This window comes from Manduca sexta, chromosome 4 (assembly GCF_014839805.1).
Source record: "Manduca sexta isolate Smith_Timp_Sample1 chromosome 4, JHU_Msex_v1.0, whole genome shotgun sequence".
Taxonomy (NCBI): domain Eukaryota; kingdom Metazoa; phylum Arthropoda; class Insecta; order Lepidoptera; family Sphingidae; genus Manduca; species Manduca sexta.
In genome coordinates this window covers 9,321,066-9,337,367 of record NC_051118.1, presented here as the reverse complement: position 1 = coordinate 9,337,367, position 16,302 = coordinate 9,321,066, and the positions used below count along the sequence as shown (strand labels likewise).

General features: G+C 38.8%; 1 protein-coding gene across 1 annotated transcript in view; it reads left to right on the top strand.

Annotated features, from left to right (window-relative positions):
* Window positions 1–16,302, top strand: part of LOC115445299 — a 192,793-nt gene that overhangs the window by 50,501 nt on the left and 125,990 nt on the right. Inside the window, exons 2-3 of the mRNA XM_037442192.1 lie at window positions 4,712–4,894; window positions 11,782–11,986. Of these exons, the coding sequence (XP_037298089.1) occupies window positions 4,718–4,894; window positions 11,782–11,986 (382 nt within the window). The 5' untranslated portion in view covers window positions 4,712–4,717. The remainder of the gene's footprint in view (window positions 1–4,711; window positions 4,895–11,781; window positions 11,987–16,302) is intronic.

Genomic DNA, 16,302 nt, shown 5'->3' with positions numbered 1-16,302 from the left:
CTGTGTAGTGTTGCTACTGTTTGTGAACAAGCATGGCCTTTGTCATCAGACGGGAGATTTGGACGTCTAGTTATTGTGTCGTGGTTTAAAACAACTATTCGGAACGTTGTTTAATGTTTTTTTATAGTGAGTACCGGTGGGGAAGATGTATTGCGTTAAGGCTCGTGCCGAGATCTCAGGTGCGGTTCCTTGGCTAGGGTATTTAAAGCGATATTGGGTATTTCTGTTTAGTATCGTCTCGGATTAAGAAATCCGTTTTATACCTAATATTGTTAACTGTGTGTGTTTTTTTTCTTTTTATACTTTTTTTTTTGTTATATTTATATCTGTAGAAAAAGAAATGGTTTAAATGGAATGTGGAATTTTGCCTGTTAAAGAGTAATAGGTTTGTCTTTATTACATGGGACCTTACATAGCTGGTGAAATGTGGTGCGAAAGAAAATAAGCGTCTCTTTGTGCCCTGAAAAAAAAATCTAGAATAATTGATGTATGTTTGTAGAATAGTAGTACGCCTCACGCTGTGCGGAAGTTTAACTTTAAGTTTAATCCGTAGCGCAAACGACGCGCTGACGTCGAGTTTGGTGTGTAACTTTATTATTAACGCGTCAAATTGATTGCTAAACAAATCGGCAGTATGAGGGACATTATTTCATGTTTTAATAAGACTAGTTTTTCCTGGTGGCTCCGTCCGTGTAAAAAAGTTGTTCTGGTATTAATATTTTCCCGGAATCAAAAGTAGCCTAAAGGAGTACTGTAGATTCCCAATAGTGAAAGCATTTTCAAACATAGGTTCAGTAGTTCCTAAGATTAGCGCGTTAAAACAAACAAACTGTTCAACTTTATATATTAGTGTACCTAGATTGAATGTGATACATGTACATTGTACAGGGTCTTTAAACGGAAAGTTTTGGGCATAATTTTGAAGTATAGATTCATTTGAGTTTATATATTTGAAAAAGAAGGTTTATTTATTTCAGTTTTTGCACTATGTATCTAATTTTTTTTATAACATGGGAATAAAATAGGCTCGGTAAACGTGAATGCCCTATGTATCCGAAGCTCTGTCAACTCATTTGGGAATAAAGGTTTCGTGCAGATGACTTTGCATCTTATGTGCGTGCATTGATGACTCAAATTTCGACCAGCGACTGACGTTGAGCTCGATATTAAGTTCGTATCGTCTTGTCGATTTAATTATTTCGATGTTACTCAGGCTGATTCCTATAAAAATTTTCTACCGCCTGTTCGGAAAGCAGTTTCCATCAGAGATAAACGGGCAAGATTTTAGCGTTGCTGTTATCAAAATCAGTTCAAGAGTAACTGACCAACGAGAAAAATAGTTTATATCGTATATAGAAATCTGATTAAAATACTCAATATTCTATAAGCTTATTTGTTTACCTAGACATACGACTTTCTTTTTGATAATAATAATAAACTATTAAACCGCCGGTGGTCTGGGTCTTGAGCTTCGCCATCGGAGGGTCAATACTTTTTTTATATTTTTATATGCAAGTTTTTTGTTTAATGTATATGTAAAAATGTAAAAAAAAATACCTTTAAAATAAAAAGAATTGACCATAAACTATTACTAGTTAACACACAACGGGACTGCAGTAGTGGGACGAGTGTCTCATTAACCATGTGTGCACATCATTGTCCCGAGTGCAGATTAAATATTCAACGCACTCTCGTACAAGCTGTACTCATAGTCCGTCCCGGCTAAGCGTGGTTCAGTGGCTATACCCAAATTAGGAACAGTGAGGTCCTAATTAGGTGTTATTTGCGGCTTCGCCCGCGTGACAACCCACTCCCGTGTGTCAATCCAGAACCTGGGCTAATGTGCCAAAATTCATGTAATGTATGTAATTCCACTTAACTGTCTTGGCGTTTACTTCAAATAAACATCCAAACGTCTAGAGAATTAAGATGTAATAAGATAAAATAAGCTGTAGATAAAAGACGTATTACAATGAAAAAATGTATACATTTCTATTATTAAAGTAGTAATATACACTATCTTTTATCCTGGAAGGGGTAGGCAGAGGCGCAACTGGTGCACCAACTTTTCACCGTGTGTTTTTCGTCCCATGATGTGATAGGGAGCGAGGATATCGCCAATAATTTACTAACAAACGTTTTTCTAAAGATACAAGCTAGGACTGTTTTGGCAGTATTATGGCATGCACGTTAGCCGCACCCTTTATGTATTTAGTACTTAGTTTTGTACTTTGTTATAAATGTTTGTGTGCGTCCTAGTATACATATTGTAAAAATTATTGTTTCCTTCTTTCTTTCCATAAAAAGTGATAAAGTTATAATTTGTTGTGATGACATCAAACTCGTGACCTTTCCTTTGAGTTGAGTCAACAAATGTAGGGTATTTCCCATGATCAATTTTACTGAGTAAGATACGGATACAATTTATACTATATTTGTATGGTACTGCAAACTGTCTATAATGCAACAGATACAAGTGTATAGCGTTCAAATACCACATATTTTGAGTAAAATTAACGTTAAAAAGTACAACAAGTATTTATAGATTTTTATGGGGTATGTTACATCTCTGCCCACCTGAAAGCGTTATAAGCGCGATGCTAAATGATTCAGAAACTAATATCCAGCCAGCGATATGTACAAATTGATCCATGCACCGGGATAACATGTCAATCCGTTGTCCAATCAACCAGGCGGCTTGTCGGTTTTAGCGTTTCTTGTAGATTGGTAATTGGCCGCGGATGCGAGTCTCGAGTGAATTGCGGACGGCGCGGCGCGGCGGTGGAGTGCCGGCGATCCCGTGTGAATGTGAATGAATCAGCTGATATGATGTGTTACTTAGGTTCTTTATGATCTTGTGTGTGTGAATTTTGTTGCGCTGAAACCAAACTGGGGTGAATTTAATGATAAGATTAAGGCCAGATCGTTTTATCTGTAATCAAGTAAAGTCCAGGCTCTTATGATACTAGCGATTTGTGAGCGTATTCACAGCGAGGCGCAGGTCAGTGCGTTTACATACAATGTTATAAGGCCCTTGATTTTACTTGAGCACGGATAAAACGATCTGACCTGACCCTATCACCCGCTACTGCAAATCTGCAATTACTGTAAATTGGGATGGGCGGTGTGCAATTTATGTCATCGAGCGTTAAAGCTCGGAGAATGAGTGTTTCAGTTGTTATTAATTAAACAGTAACAAAATTAATTAGATAGTACAATGAGTGGGAGTTGGAAGTGAATGGAGAGAGGTCTCTTGATGGTAAACGCAAACAGTAGCAACGCCATTCAGATAGTTGAATTATAAGTTACTAGTGGGACCGACAGACAGCATTTTATATAAATTTACTTTAATCTTTTAGGTCTCGACAACAGTGTCACCTATCCGGTTCAAATTTTCCTATGATTAAAGCTGGAAGAGGAAGTAACTAAACCTGTATAAAACACATTCATTGAAATCTTTTAGGAGTTTTAGGTTAGCGTGTACAAAAAAAATATTATCATACAAATATATCACCCAAATAACCAACGTCGTTTTTTTCCGTTGATTTAAACAATTATTCCACAATAAAAACATTGTCCTCATAATTAGGAACGAGCCATTCTCTGGTGATGCTATTACATACATGTGCCAGTTGATTCTCATTTATATAGATAATAACGTATTCCACATTTATGGTAAAAATAAAATAGACCATACATTGTTACTTAAAGTGGGATTCTCTTAGATTATCTGCACCACATTCAGTTTGCAATAACTGTATGCAAACTATGTCACGATACCCGAGTAATGTAAGATGTTTAAATGGTGACTGGGTATCATTTGAATGTACAAATATATTTACTATTTTATGCAAATTATATGATGTTAAAACAAAATTGAAAATGGAAAATTTGTATTTGTGTTGATAATTTTTTAATTCAAAATCTATAGTTTCCTTTGAGGAAAACCGTTGTTATTAAAATTCCGCATGATGTATCCTGGTGAAAATTTTCCACATTTCGTAAACCGTTGGTCAGTTACTTGGAATCACGTTAATGGTCGACTTGTGTTGAGGTCATGGTGTTTTTGTAAATTGCTACGTTATAACCGGTAACTTTAATAGGGATGACCTTTTGGACCCCTTATATCAACAGAAACCGTCTATAAAGATAGTGCAAGGCATTAAAATTTTTCCATATACAACCTAATCATTTTGCTTAAGACCCTATATCACAGTATTCAAGTAAAATATTATGTTATTCGTAACCGAGGTAACTCCTTGCAATCATTTTTTTTTTATCAGGTTCTCAAAACTTGAACACAGTATATAGAGTTTTCAAAAGTATAATTACTACATTATGTTCATTGACAAACGTGAACAACCTTCTTGATGTGAACACAACATGCGAACAGTTTATATAAGAAATGTAAAATTACAGTAATCACGTCACTACGTAAAAACCATTACTAATACCAATATTACACATTACTAGCAATTAGCGTGGGCAATTATTGCTTAAAAAAGTTACCTCGTCTGAATATAAACGTTTACGAATATGACGGTAACGGCTTTGGAATTGCCGCGACACACGTCATAACATTGATAAAAGTATCGGTAACTATTATTGTTACTGTCGATGAAGATACTGGCCTTTAGACTGTCCTAATTCTAACATATTTGATTATAGGTGATATCGCAGCAATACTAAGTGTTGTTTGTTTTGTCTATAGTGAGGCATGGAGAAGGCCAAGGCTTACATAAAGAGCTCGCTGAGCGCGAAGCCGGCGTCGCCGTCGCCGTCGCGCGAGAAGCCGTCGGCGGCGGGCGCGCACGACGACGCGCGCATGTGCTTCGTGTGCGGCGGCGGCGGCTTCAGCGACCACTACACCGTCAGAGTGAAGCCTGATCCACAGGTAAATACAACTGGGACGATATTTTTAACGACTTCCAAAAATGGCACACGTTTATTTATTTATTTCATAGCTTTATTGTACACCATATGCAAAACACTGTGCTTAATATTAAAACAATGAAGGCTCAAAGGAGGTACAATTGGCGGTCTTATCGCTCGAGGCAATCTCTTACAGACAACCATTGGATGGAATGATGTAAAGAATGATGAGAGATGAGATTCTGAAATGTTTGTATTTTTATACATGTAGTTGTTATTCAAACGTGCAACAGTATGATACGATTTTAGGACCTTTATGAAATGCGCTAACCTATGCGCTTATGGTTTTTATTATACGGTTTTCAGACCGTTATAAGTTGTGTCGGGTTCTCTTTCGGAATATTTCACCCTTCCCCACTGCAGGCTATATGTGCATCGAGTCGATCTTGGTTGACGCATTACTATAGATCAGGGATGGCGAACCAATGGCACAGGACAAAATAATTCGGGCACGCGAGTAATATGCCAAACGTTGTGCCTATATGTATCTTTCTTTGGGCTTCACTTCCCTTAACATCAGGTGCAGACAAACGACACGACAAAAAATGACAAAAACATAAAGAAGGGTACTCAGATAGATAAAACCGGTCCTAGATGGCACGTTACAGGAGATGATTTATAATTAATGGTACATTAATCATTTATGTCAGATATCTGACATTCTCAGTAAAGGCCAGGTCAAAAGTACCCGGAACCGTCTGCATGAAAAGATTGATGAAGGTGGAGGAAGCGAGAGAAGTATGCCAGAATCGTGCAAAGTGGCAATCCATAGTCTCTATGCCTATGGTATAGAGGCGTGATACTATGTATGTATGTATCTACATTAACCATTAAAGGTTCACCGTCTCTGCCATAGACATTACGCGGATACGTTAACCATGGGAAGAAGAACGCAAACACAACACTTTGCATGGAAACTATGCTTGATTTTCTTATGGGAATCTGTATTGTGACACGCGCTGTTAGATATGGTGCGTGTAATGCGGATTTCACATTGTGTTAGCATCGTTGGGTTCACTCGTTATCTGTTAAAGGGGTTGTCTGTGCAGACTTTGACGGATATTTTGGTAAGACGGTGACGTAATTAGTGCGGTGCCAGCGGTTGCAAAAATTACCATATTACAGCACAATTTAGGCAAAAAAGGTAACAGAAAAGGGTGCACGAATAGCTATGGCCGGCCCGTAGTTGCTTATAGTGATGGAGCAAAATTATACTAGTGTATATATAATAGAACCTTGTAACAGTAAGCCAGCGATTTGTTAAGCTTGCACTTGTATAATGGTTAATACGTTATATTTGATGTGCAAATTGAATTATACATGCACATGATTCTAAGTATTTTTCAGTGAATTTTTCAATAATCTCAAAAAACGAAGGAGGGGGAACCATGAATCATTGTCTTTTTTTTATACGTGCACGGCGAAGTGACCCCACTGTACCTGATAATTAGTGGATTGGGGTCCAATAATATGTCGACTGACGAGAGATGATTACCCCTCGGCAGTCGACACAATTATGCCGGCCTGTGGGAGCCGAATACGCAGGCTGATCCCAGGACGCGACACACTTACGTGGGCCACTAAGCTATGGCGGGTTTTAACAACTTGTGTACAGTGGTCGCTATCTGGGCCGATATAAATGTACTCGTATATCCTACCACCAACAAAAAGTTTTTTATATATTTTACCAAAACGATTTTTTCTATCGTAATATTTGCAACAAAAGTAAAAATTAACATAGGACTTTGTAATAGTGAGCCAGAAAAATGTCTTGTGTCTGAAATCTATCAGGAATGCTAGAACAATAATTATTTTAATGTCTTACATTCGCGTAAACATACGAAATCATTAAGAAATCATTATAATATCATTACCCTTGGTAATCTTTTACGATGATGAACTTCGAAACGCGGTGTGATAAATAGTTTGTGTTAAACACTCACCCACTGCTAGACTCGGGCCTTCTACTGTTAGTACACTATATTTTTACACTAGCTGACCCTACAGACGTTGTACTGTCTTGACTATGTGTGCACTCGCGCTTTCTGTCGATCGCTGACAGTTATTTCAAACCACTGACAGTTATGTAAAATTAATACTGTCGTTAAATTTTCTAATTTTCCGCGCAATTTTTTTAATTTTTTCTTTCATAAGAACCTTTTCCTGACAATAACAAACACAACAAAAAAAAAATGTGAAATCGGTCCAGCCGTTCAGGCATGATGGCGTGATAAAGGGAAATAGGGATTCATTTTTATATATATAGATTTATATGCAGTGCCACATTGTGCAAATTAAAGAGATACATCAGTAAAACATTCTAACACAAAAGCACATATCAACAATCATCCCGCACATTGTTGGCGCAACACTCGAGCGTTTCATTCAATAACGTCGCGTCTAGTACGCGGACCGGTCTGGCGGCCAGTCCTCAACCGGTTAGAAGCACTAGGCATAACAAACCGGACGGCAATTTGTTAAATTGTATAACAGATTTCTCGAAAACTGAATGCCAGCTTTGGACTGTGAGTAACTTGTTAGATTTATTTAGATGTGAAGAAGTGGGATTGTGTCGACCGTGGTTTCTCGTCGGTAGACTCTATCTGGGACCCACTCCACATACAATTGTTTTATTTAGTTGTTGTGAAGTAGTGGGATTGTGTCGACCGGTGGTTTCTCGTCGGTAGACTCTATCTGGGACCCACTCCACATACAATTGTTTTATTTAGTTGTTGTGAAGTAGTGGGATTGTGTCGACCGGTGGTTTCTCGTCGGTAGACTCTATCTGGGACCCACTCCACATACAATTGTTTTATTTAGATGTTGTGAAGTAGTGTGATTGTGGCGACTGGCGAGGGTCGATCTCTTGTCGGTTGACTTTAGGGACCCACTCCACTTACAATCGGATGCAGTAGTTACCTTGCTGTGTCCATATAAAAGAAAGAAAGAAAGTAATAGTTTGTATGCTGGATTTAATAACTGGTCGGATTCTGTTTTTGTTTTAACTAAAACTTCTGACAACATAAGAGTCGATTTCTGTCTTAAAGGCTAGTAATATATCTGTTGTAACCGTGGTAGTCTAAATGTTAAAGAATAATGATCTATTACCATCGCGTAATTGAATTGTTTCCTTCTACTATATTGTTAAAAAAACTCAGGAATGTGCATTAAAATCCGTTCTTTACACCGCTGCTGGATGTTTCTGCAAGCCGAACCGTTGCAAAATCTTAACTTAATTGACCAATTCTCAATTTACGACGATTATCCTCAAGTACTATCGTTATTTTATGTCCCTAAACACATACCAATATATAAATACAACCCAACCCAACCCTAAAGCGGTCCTTAAATAAACCCTTTACCGATTTCCGCCCGAGCGCTCTCGACGCGCACCGACGACTTCAAAATCTCTATAGATGTCGAAGCTTCGTTGGATGTGTCAAAAATCAATCGAATATCTCTTGTACCGGACCGCCTTACGTAAACACGGACGGCGCATTCATTAATGGTATTAGTATTTTTCACACATGATAGGGTTGTCACTTTTCGTACGATATATAATCTTATCTTATTCTTAATTTTTTTTTGAATGGCGAGACGAGCTTCCCGTTCGCTTGATGGTAAGCGATACGATCGCCTATATACAGTAGAAACACCGTCCAACATCTTTTAATTACAAAGTATTGTTTGGTATTCCAATACGCTCAGCATCCTGAGACATGAGATGTTAAGTTTAATTATGTCTAGTAGTTACGCTAGCTACAATGTCCTTCAAACCGGTACACAACAGTGACTATACACTGCTGCTTGGCGGCAGAAATAGACAATGGGGTACCTACCCAGGCAGATTCCCACATATTAGAGACCTACCACCAGTAAACCTACCACTGACTGATATTATAAATGCGAAGGTTTGTGAAAATGTAAATTCAGAAACAACTAAACGGATTCAAAAATTCAATAATCAGAAATCGGTATTATAATGCAAAGGCTATACGCGTCGTGTGCGGGGGTGGATAGCTCGCATGGACATGTGTCATGTGGGCGGGAAAATAGCACATAGGAAACCGTGCTCAGTCATAAATCCATGATATCGGACGCATCCATCTCTGTGTAGTCACGTGAAAAAGATATGCAAACACAACCTCAACGTTATTTATATTATTTAATAATAATAACATATACAATATTTCAGAATCTTGTTTATTTCCTGAAGTAATAATGCAAATCATTGCACTAATAGGGTTAAAAGGCAAATAAATACATCCAATTACCGATAGTCACGCAAGCGGTGCACACACCCATTCAAATAGTTATCACTTTAAAAATATCGTTGGTGTAAATTAAATAAACGAATACGCAGTTTGAAATTAGAACACTCTTGTAAATAAAAATGGTATTATTTAAAATAACTGTCGTGACAGCCCTGCGTGAAGTAGGTTATTTTTGTTTGTATGCATAATGTCAAATTAAATGATAAAATTATAAATTGTTGAACGATTTTGTAATTATGTCAATAATTTTGATTGGGTCGTTACGCGTAGCTCGCGAATTTGTCTGCAAAATGTAAACGTATCGACTTGTATGTTTTATATTGTTGTACACCACCGCTTATAGTTTTAATCCTGAGAAAGAAGACAAAGGCGCATAATCTAGTGGTCCCTCAATTTACAGTACTTAATTGAAAATTGTATCCATGATTCATCCCGTGATGTAATATGAGTTGAGAATACCGACCATATTAATACAATCCCAGATCCTCGGGTTTAGTCTGTTAAAACTAAATTCAAAAATTTATGTGAAAAATATCTCGATTATCTTATATCAAAACAATAGTAATAAAAACAATTTAGTTACATCTCCAATATATAAATACAATAATAAAATAACGATAGTGTTGTGTCCCACCCGCTTCCGGCTATTCGTTATTCGGTAAATTCCGATAATTGGCCAATTACACCGGCCGGCCGGCAAATAGTCGGCGAGCGGATTTTATTAATTGGACATCGAAAAATATAAGACTGACGAATACAAACGGAAATTGACTGACTTGTTAATATCATTTAATTAACGGTAATAAGTGATGAAATAATAATAATAATAATATCAGCCCTGTATTATATACTTGCCCACTGCTGAGCACGGGCCTCCTCTACTACTGAGAGGGATTAGGCCTTAGTCCACCACGCTGGGCTAGTGCGGATTGGTAGACTTCATACACCTTCGAAATTCCTATAGAGAACTCCTCAGATGTGCAGGTTTCCTCACGATGTTTTCCTTCACCGTTAAAGCGAACAATAAATTCACAAAGAATACACACATGATTTTAGAAAAGTCAGAGGTGTGTGCCTTTGGGATTTGAACCTGCGGACATTCGTCTTGGCAGTCCGTTCCACACCCAACTAGGTTATCGCCGCTAAGTGATGAAATAGTCGTCAATTAATTATATTCGTTATAGAATTTATGCGTATTTTCTGAATCATATATTTTGTTTTTTATTTGTAAATAACTAAAAAAACGGTACTTGAGGATTTGACTATGTTGACAATTAACATAATGCTTGTAAAGTTACTCTAATGAACAAGAATCAGATTTTCGCTTGAGTAATACCGCAATGTATAAGTCCAAACAATTAATGATAGGCAGTTGTAAATCCACCGCATTTATTACAATCTAGATATTACTTTAGAGCTACACAAAGTGCCCAAGTCAACATTCAAAGTACAATTTTGATTTACATTGATAAACTTAAAATAATTACCGTGCATTCCTAGTAAAATCCTACCGCCTGATTCATAGACGTTTTTCATCTAAGGACGGAGCATTGCTGTGATAACAAGTCTGTTTCTCAGTGCTGACGGCATGGCAGCCTTCGCAGTGCTTAGCCATAGGGTCGTTGTGATTGGCTAATATTGAGATACAGCGATAAATAAAAAACGTCTATGAATAAGTGGGCTAGAAGCTGTATAACTAGTGTAATAACGAAAGATCTGCAAAGCCTTATTTTGACCGAAGCTTTCCAACCGGTCATTCCGTAACATAGTGATGTATACGAGCGCCATATTTCAGCACGCCGCGTCCTCGCCGCCAGCCCCGTCATACACGAAATCGCCTAATGTCAAATGTCAATAGTTTTACAGCGCGGTGTCAATTGGCACAAGTGAAACCGGTTGGCGGCCGCCCGGCGACCAGTTCCGATAATTTGTGTTACGTTTTCATTGACCGTAAGTGCGTTGTGTTGCGACGATATCGTACGCCTTTCTTCTGATTGTGTGTACGGGTGTGTGTTTGTTTTTGAACGCAAGGCATACACGTTGGGGTTGTTATAACATGAGCTTCCTTCGGTTTCAAGTTATAGTAGAGATGATAAATTATGCCGGCCCGTTTGAAACCGGATATGTAGAGGCTGATCCCGGAACGCGTCATACTTTGGCCGTTGAGGCGGTGGTCATTATCCTATGTCAGGAAAGACATAAGCCCGGCTAGGGGTAGTTTTCACTTGTTGCATCTCTAGCAAATTAGAATATGCACATTAACTGACCGTCTTACACTAATATTTATTAATGCGAATGTTTGGAGGGACGTTTGTGGATCCATCATGACAGAACGGATCTGTATGAAATGGCAGAGAGATAGATTATAAGCTGGAATAACACATAGGTTACTTTTTATTCCGAGAAAATATATAGCGAGATTTTTATCCCGGATTTACTTTTCACGTCGGCGCAGCTACAAACACAAAATATCTATCATAATATATCTATTCGTCCTTATTAAAAATATTCGAAATTGTATTGACGAGGTTCGCATAAGGTGTTCATTGTATCTATATTTATTTGTCATTCCTAGAGCTCGGAGCCATACTTCCCGTTCCTGGGTGCGCACGCGCCGCCGACCGGGTACCGAGCCGACGGCGACGAGGACGGCACCGTACGCTGCTGTTGCGTGTGCTACACGTTCCTGCGGCAGCAGTGGGAGCAGTACGACAGGGAGAACAAGCCGCACAACCAACGCTTCTACTGGATGAAGAGGCTCGACGGGAAACCTTTCATCGGTAAGTGGATTTATGAGTCAGAATGCGTTGACAAGGTGTGTCGGTTACGACCTTGTCCACCTTGCTATACGTCTACGTTCTATTTATCTACCTTAGATATAAATAAAAAAAAACATTGATGTATTTAATATGTTCCCCATGGATTCCACGGTAACGGAAAACGGAACGGTTTTAATGAAATTTTAGCCAATGTTCAGATTAGTCCAGCAGTTGATCTTTTGAAATTCGGTAGCGACAGGAATTACAAAAAAAATCTTTGCTTTTTTGCAATTTTGTTTAATCATCGTTAAATGGCTATAAATTATAATTATTGCTTCCCGTGCGAAGCTGGGAAGCTTGTTACTTCTATAAGTGACGCAACGGGCGGGCAGAGCCGAATTATGAGTGCGATTTGATTCAGTTCTAGTTAATGCTTGACAAAAAAAAATATTTTAAATGAAAGCGTGTTAAAAAAACTACTAAGTTATGAACTTTTGTCTTGTTTCCCCTGACACTAAATACCATTCCACATGGAAAGACAAAACATTTAATAACTATTACACACGTATACAACATTTATCAATAAGTGTAAAAAATAAAATTATATCTTAAATATTTCATTAATTATACCGAAACATATTATAATAATCGCTAAGGTGTCTGTACTGATAAATCATCGGCTCTATAAATATGGAAATACAACTTGCAATGCAATGGAAATAATGCATTATTTATCATTAAAATTGTCAATACGTAAATATTTCTACGAAATGATAAGTGGAGACACAGTTCCGGGATATGTACTACGTTGTACAAGGCGAGATTGACGGCTGATGCTGAATGTCCTTGTTCCACGTACCGGCTTTGGGGTCCTGTCACAGTGAGAGCGATATCGCAGCGATTGATTTTCGTGGAATTGCTCACTATAATAAGTTTATAAATTAACATCGGAAAATAATAGATGGTCTTCTTTTTTCAACATTAATAAAATCCTATTTAAACGGGTTAATTATTGCTAGCAATACTCTTCAGGAAATGATTGCATCGTACTGTTCAGACGTAGGGGAAGAGCAAGAACTAGCGTTCGATTATATATATAATGGAAGAATTTATTATATAGGTAGGTACAACTTACATTATGCAAGTATTGCCTGTCAACGCGGGCGAGAATTGCCTCGCTACTAAGAATATTCAGCATTTTTTTATTTATTTTCAAGAATTGTAGGTATCAGGCGAGAAAATTGCTCCGTCTAAATAAGGCTTTCTACATAAATTGAAGGACTAATAAGGTTCGTAGACATTCTACTTTACTACCAATTAAGTAAAAAAAATATTATTTATCCGATTGGACGGACATAAACTCCGCCTAATGTTGGTTGCACTAGGGTCTCTGTGCCTCATGAGATAATGTTGTGAGGGTTTTGTAAGTTCGAGCGATGTAATTTGAACGCATCGCACACAGTGGCCAGCCACCTATATTTTCCCTTCGTCCGTCCTCCGGTGAGAGATTCAAAAGCTCGCACAAACGTCGAACAACGCGGATGTGTATAAAATATTAACGGTGCGCCGTCCGTGCGTGCCGCGTGCTGTGAACTTGCATATTTATCGCTCGGTCACGTGGAGTTGTGTCGCGGATTTGTAGGGTTTCGTATAGGATACGGAATTGTTTAGAAAGTTATATGTATTTTTGTACTACGTTTAAAATTTGTGTGTGACAATTCTACATACTATTTATTATAAAAATTAACGATTGAAATTTCTGTGCTTAATATAGTGGTTGGCTCGCCCCTCATCACATTATGGGACGGAACACACAGGCGAAAAGTGTGTGCTCTTGCACCTCTGCTTTGCCCTTCGGGTGTAAAGGCGTGATGCGTCTGTCTGTTGGCTAGTTTACCGGACTGTTACGCGATCGGGAGCGCGAGTAAATTTAGTATAAAATGAATGTAAAGTGCTGCATGCTGTCGCTCGTGTTTTTACTATGGGGCGACATTGTATGTACAGAGCGCTGCGTCCGGGCTGGTCGTGAGTGGATGTCGTAAATTCGACCCAACACCGCCATCCACCCCTCCCTCGCCTCTCTCCATCCCCCCACCGCCCCTCCCGAACCCCGCCGGGCCCGCATCGATCCCCCGCAGATAAATAATATTAAAAACAAACCGACCGACGAGTGCCGCGCGACGTGAACGCACGACAGTCGTTCGTGTTTTGTGTACGTCCTTACTTATACAGTATATGTTTGCAGTATGGATCTACTGCTAACAGTAGGTACATGGTTCAGTTATACGTGACTTCTAGTTTGTAGGGTCGGTCACCTTGCTGTTCTAATAAAGGCCTAGTTCGACAACGAAATGGGTTCATGATTCGATCTTGATCAGGTCTCATGTTTACCACACATGGGAAATTAGTCTTCTGTACGCATTCGATGTGGCAACAGTCTTCTCCATCCACCTGCTTTTACCCAACACCATTTTGTAGAAGTAGTTGCATGCGGTAATAAAATGACTAAAGTTTCTATATTTCAAATGATGAGATTGACAGAAACCGCCACTCCAGCTCCTGAACAATAACAAATCCACTCAGAACTTGGGATTTCATAGCAATGCACTTCGTTTGTCAATTGGTTATATATTTCATAATGTTAGGAACTATAATGTTCTATAAACCGGAACACGACAATGCTTTCTTCTTGAAAGAAAGAAAGGAAATACGATTATTGCGGTAACTCACACTAAACATAAATTATATGTAAGTATTAACAGTAATTAAAACTAATTATAATAATTTTAAATAAAAGGAAAAAAATCTTGGCGACGTTAGTGCCTGACCTGGCATACTCGCGCATTCGAGAAACATTCCAAATGTTTATAATATCCAAAGAGAGCAACTGCGAACCAAGAAACCTAACAAGGCGTGTTTGAAACACGCGACCAAATCAAATTTCCCCAACCCATCTGAAGTAGTCACAAGTCGGTCGAGTTGTCGGCGCGAAGCCTCTGGAAATCGCGTTTGTTTACGCGGAAACTTTACCGTTCCGTGCGGGTCGTGCGGGGCTGCCGTGTGATAGCCCTCGTGCGCAGTAGGTGCTGAGCCAGCTGTGAAACTGCGGCCCTGAGTTCGGTTATAGCATCGACACTTATACAGGCGCGGCATACCTAATTACTATTCTGTATCAGAGGCTGAATATAACGTAGTCTAAATATAATTATTTGTATTGTGTACCAACGAGAAGCACAGCCTCTCTTTGCGGTCACAAATATTATGTCGGCTTGTTTTAATATGGCCGATTCCGGTACCCGAATAGGTGTTAATACGATGGTTTTCATTTAAATCACAGTCGTTATTCAATCAAGTGCAGAATGTCTAAAATCATTCCGTCCGTCATCATCAACTTACAACATTCAAAAGATGCCAATCATTGTAGGTGTGTTTACAAATAACCATATACAAATGTTTGTAATATTTGTCGCGTTCACGCATTTCTAAACGCGCGTGTAATCCACGTCACGCTACTCGCGGTACAATCGGCGTGTTTCGGTCTTGAACACCGTGACTGAATGTGTTTAACACGCTGTTTGTATCGACGACGCGACGGTAAGTATCATCGGTCAGCTGTTTTACTTGGATTACCAGATTGGAAAAGCTTGCAACAACTCGGCATGATTGTGTCCTTTTTTATGCGGATACGGCGAAGTGGCCCCTCTGCACCTGATAGTAAGTGGAGTGGGGTCCAATAGAATGTCGACTTGCGAGAGATGATTACCCCCTTTGCAGTCGACACAATTATGCCGGCCTCTTGGAACCGGATATACACAGGCTGATCTTGGAACGCGACACACTAACGTGAGCCACTGTAGCGGGTTTTAACACCTTGTGTACGGTGGTCGCTATCTGGGCGGATATAAAATATATCCTACCACCAGCATCGACCGGCGAGGAGTAATCATCTCTCGTCAGTAGACGCCTGTAAGTAACCTGTTTATTTCAAGTTCAAGACCTAACGGATCAATGGTATCAGAAACGGCACATGATACGGCACTTTAAAAAAGGTATTTTAGTGTTCAGAAGAATGGAGACCTATCGAGTGTATCGGTTACGGTGGTATTTGCGGTGTGTTTAGTTAGATGCGGTCGATTCGCTAACCGATCTACTGTATGTAATTTGAACTCTATTATTACCCTCGTGTGAAATGAAAATAAGAATTGTCATACTGTCAGATTAATTAGTAAGGCAGTAGGGTAGGTTTAAATTTGATATGTTTGATACAATTAATAATTTTAAATATCTATGATAAAAATATTATGAATAAAAATTGTGGACGAAATAAAATGAAATAA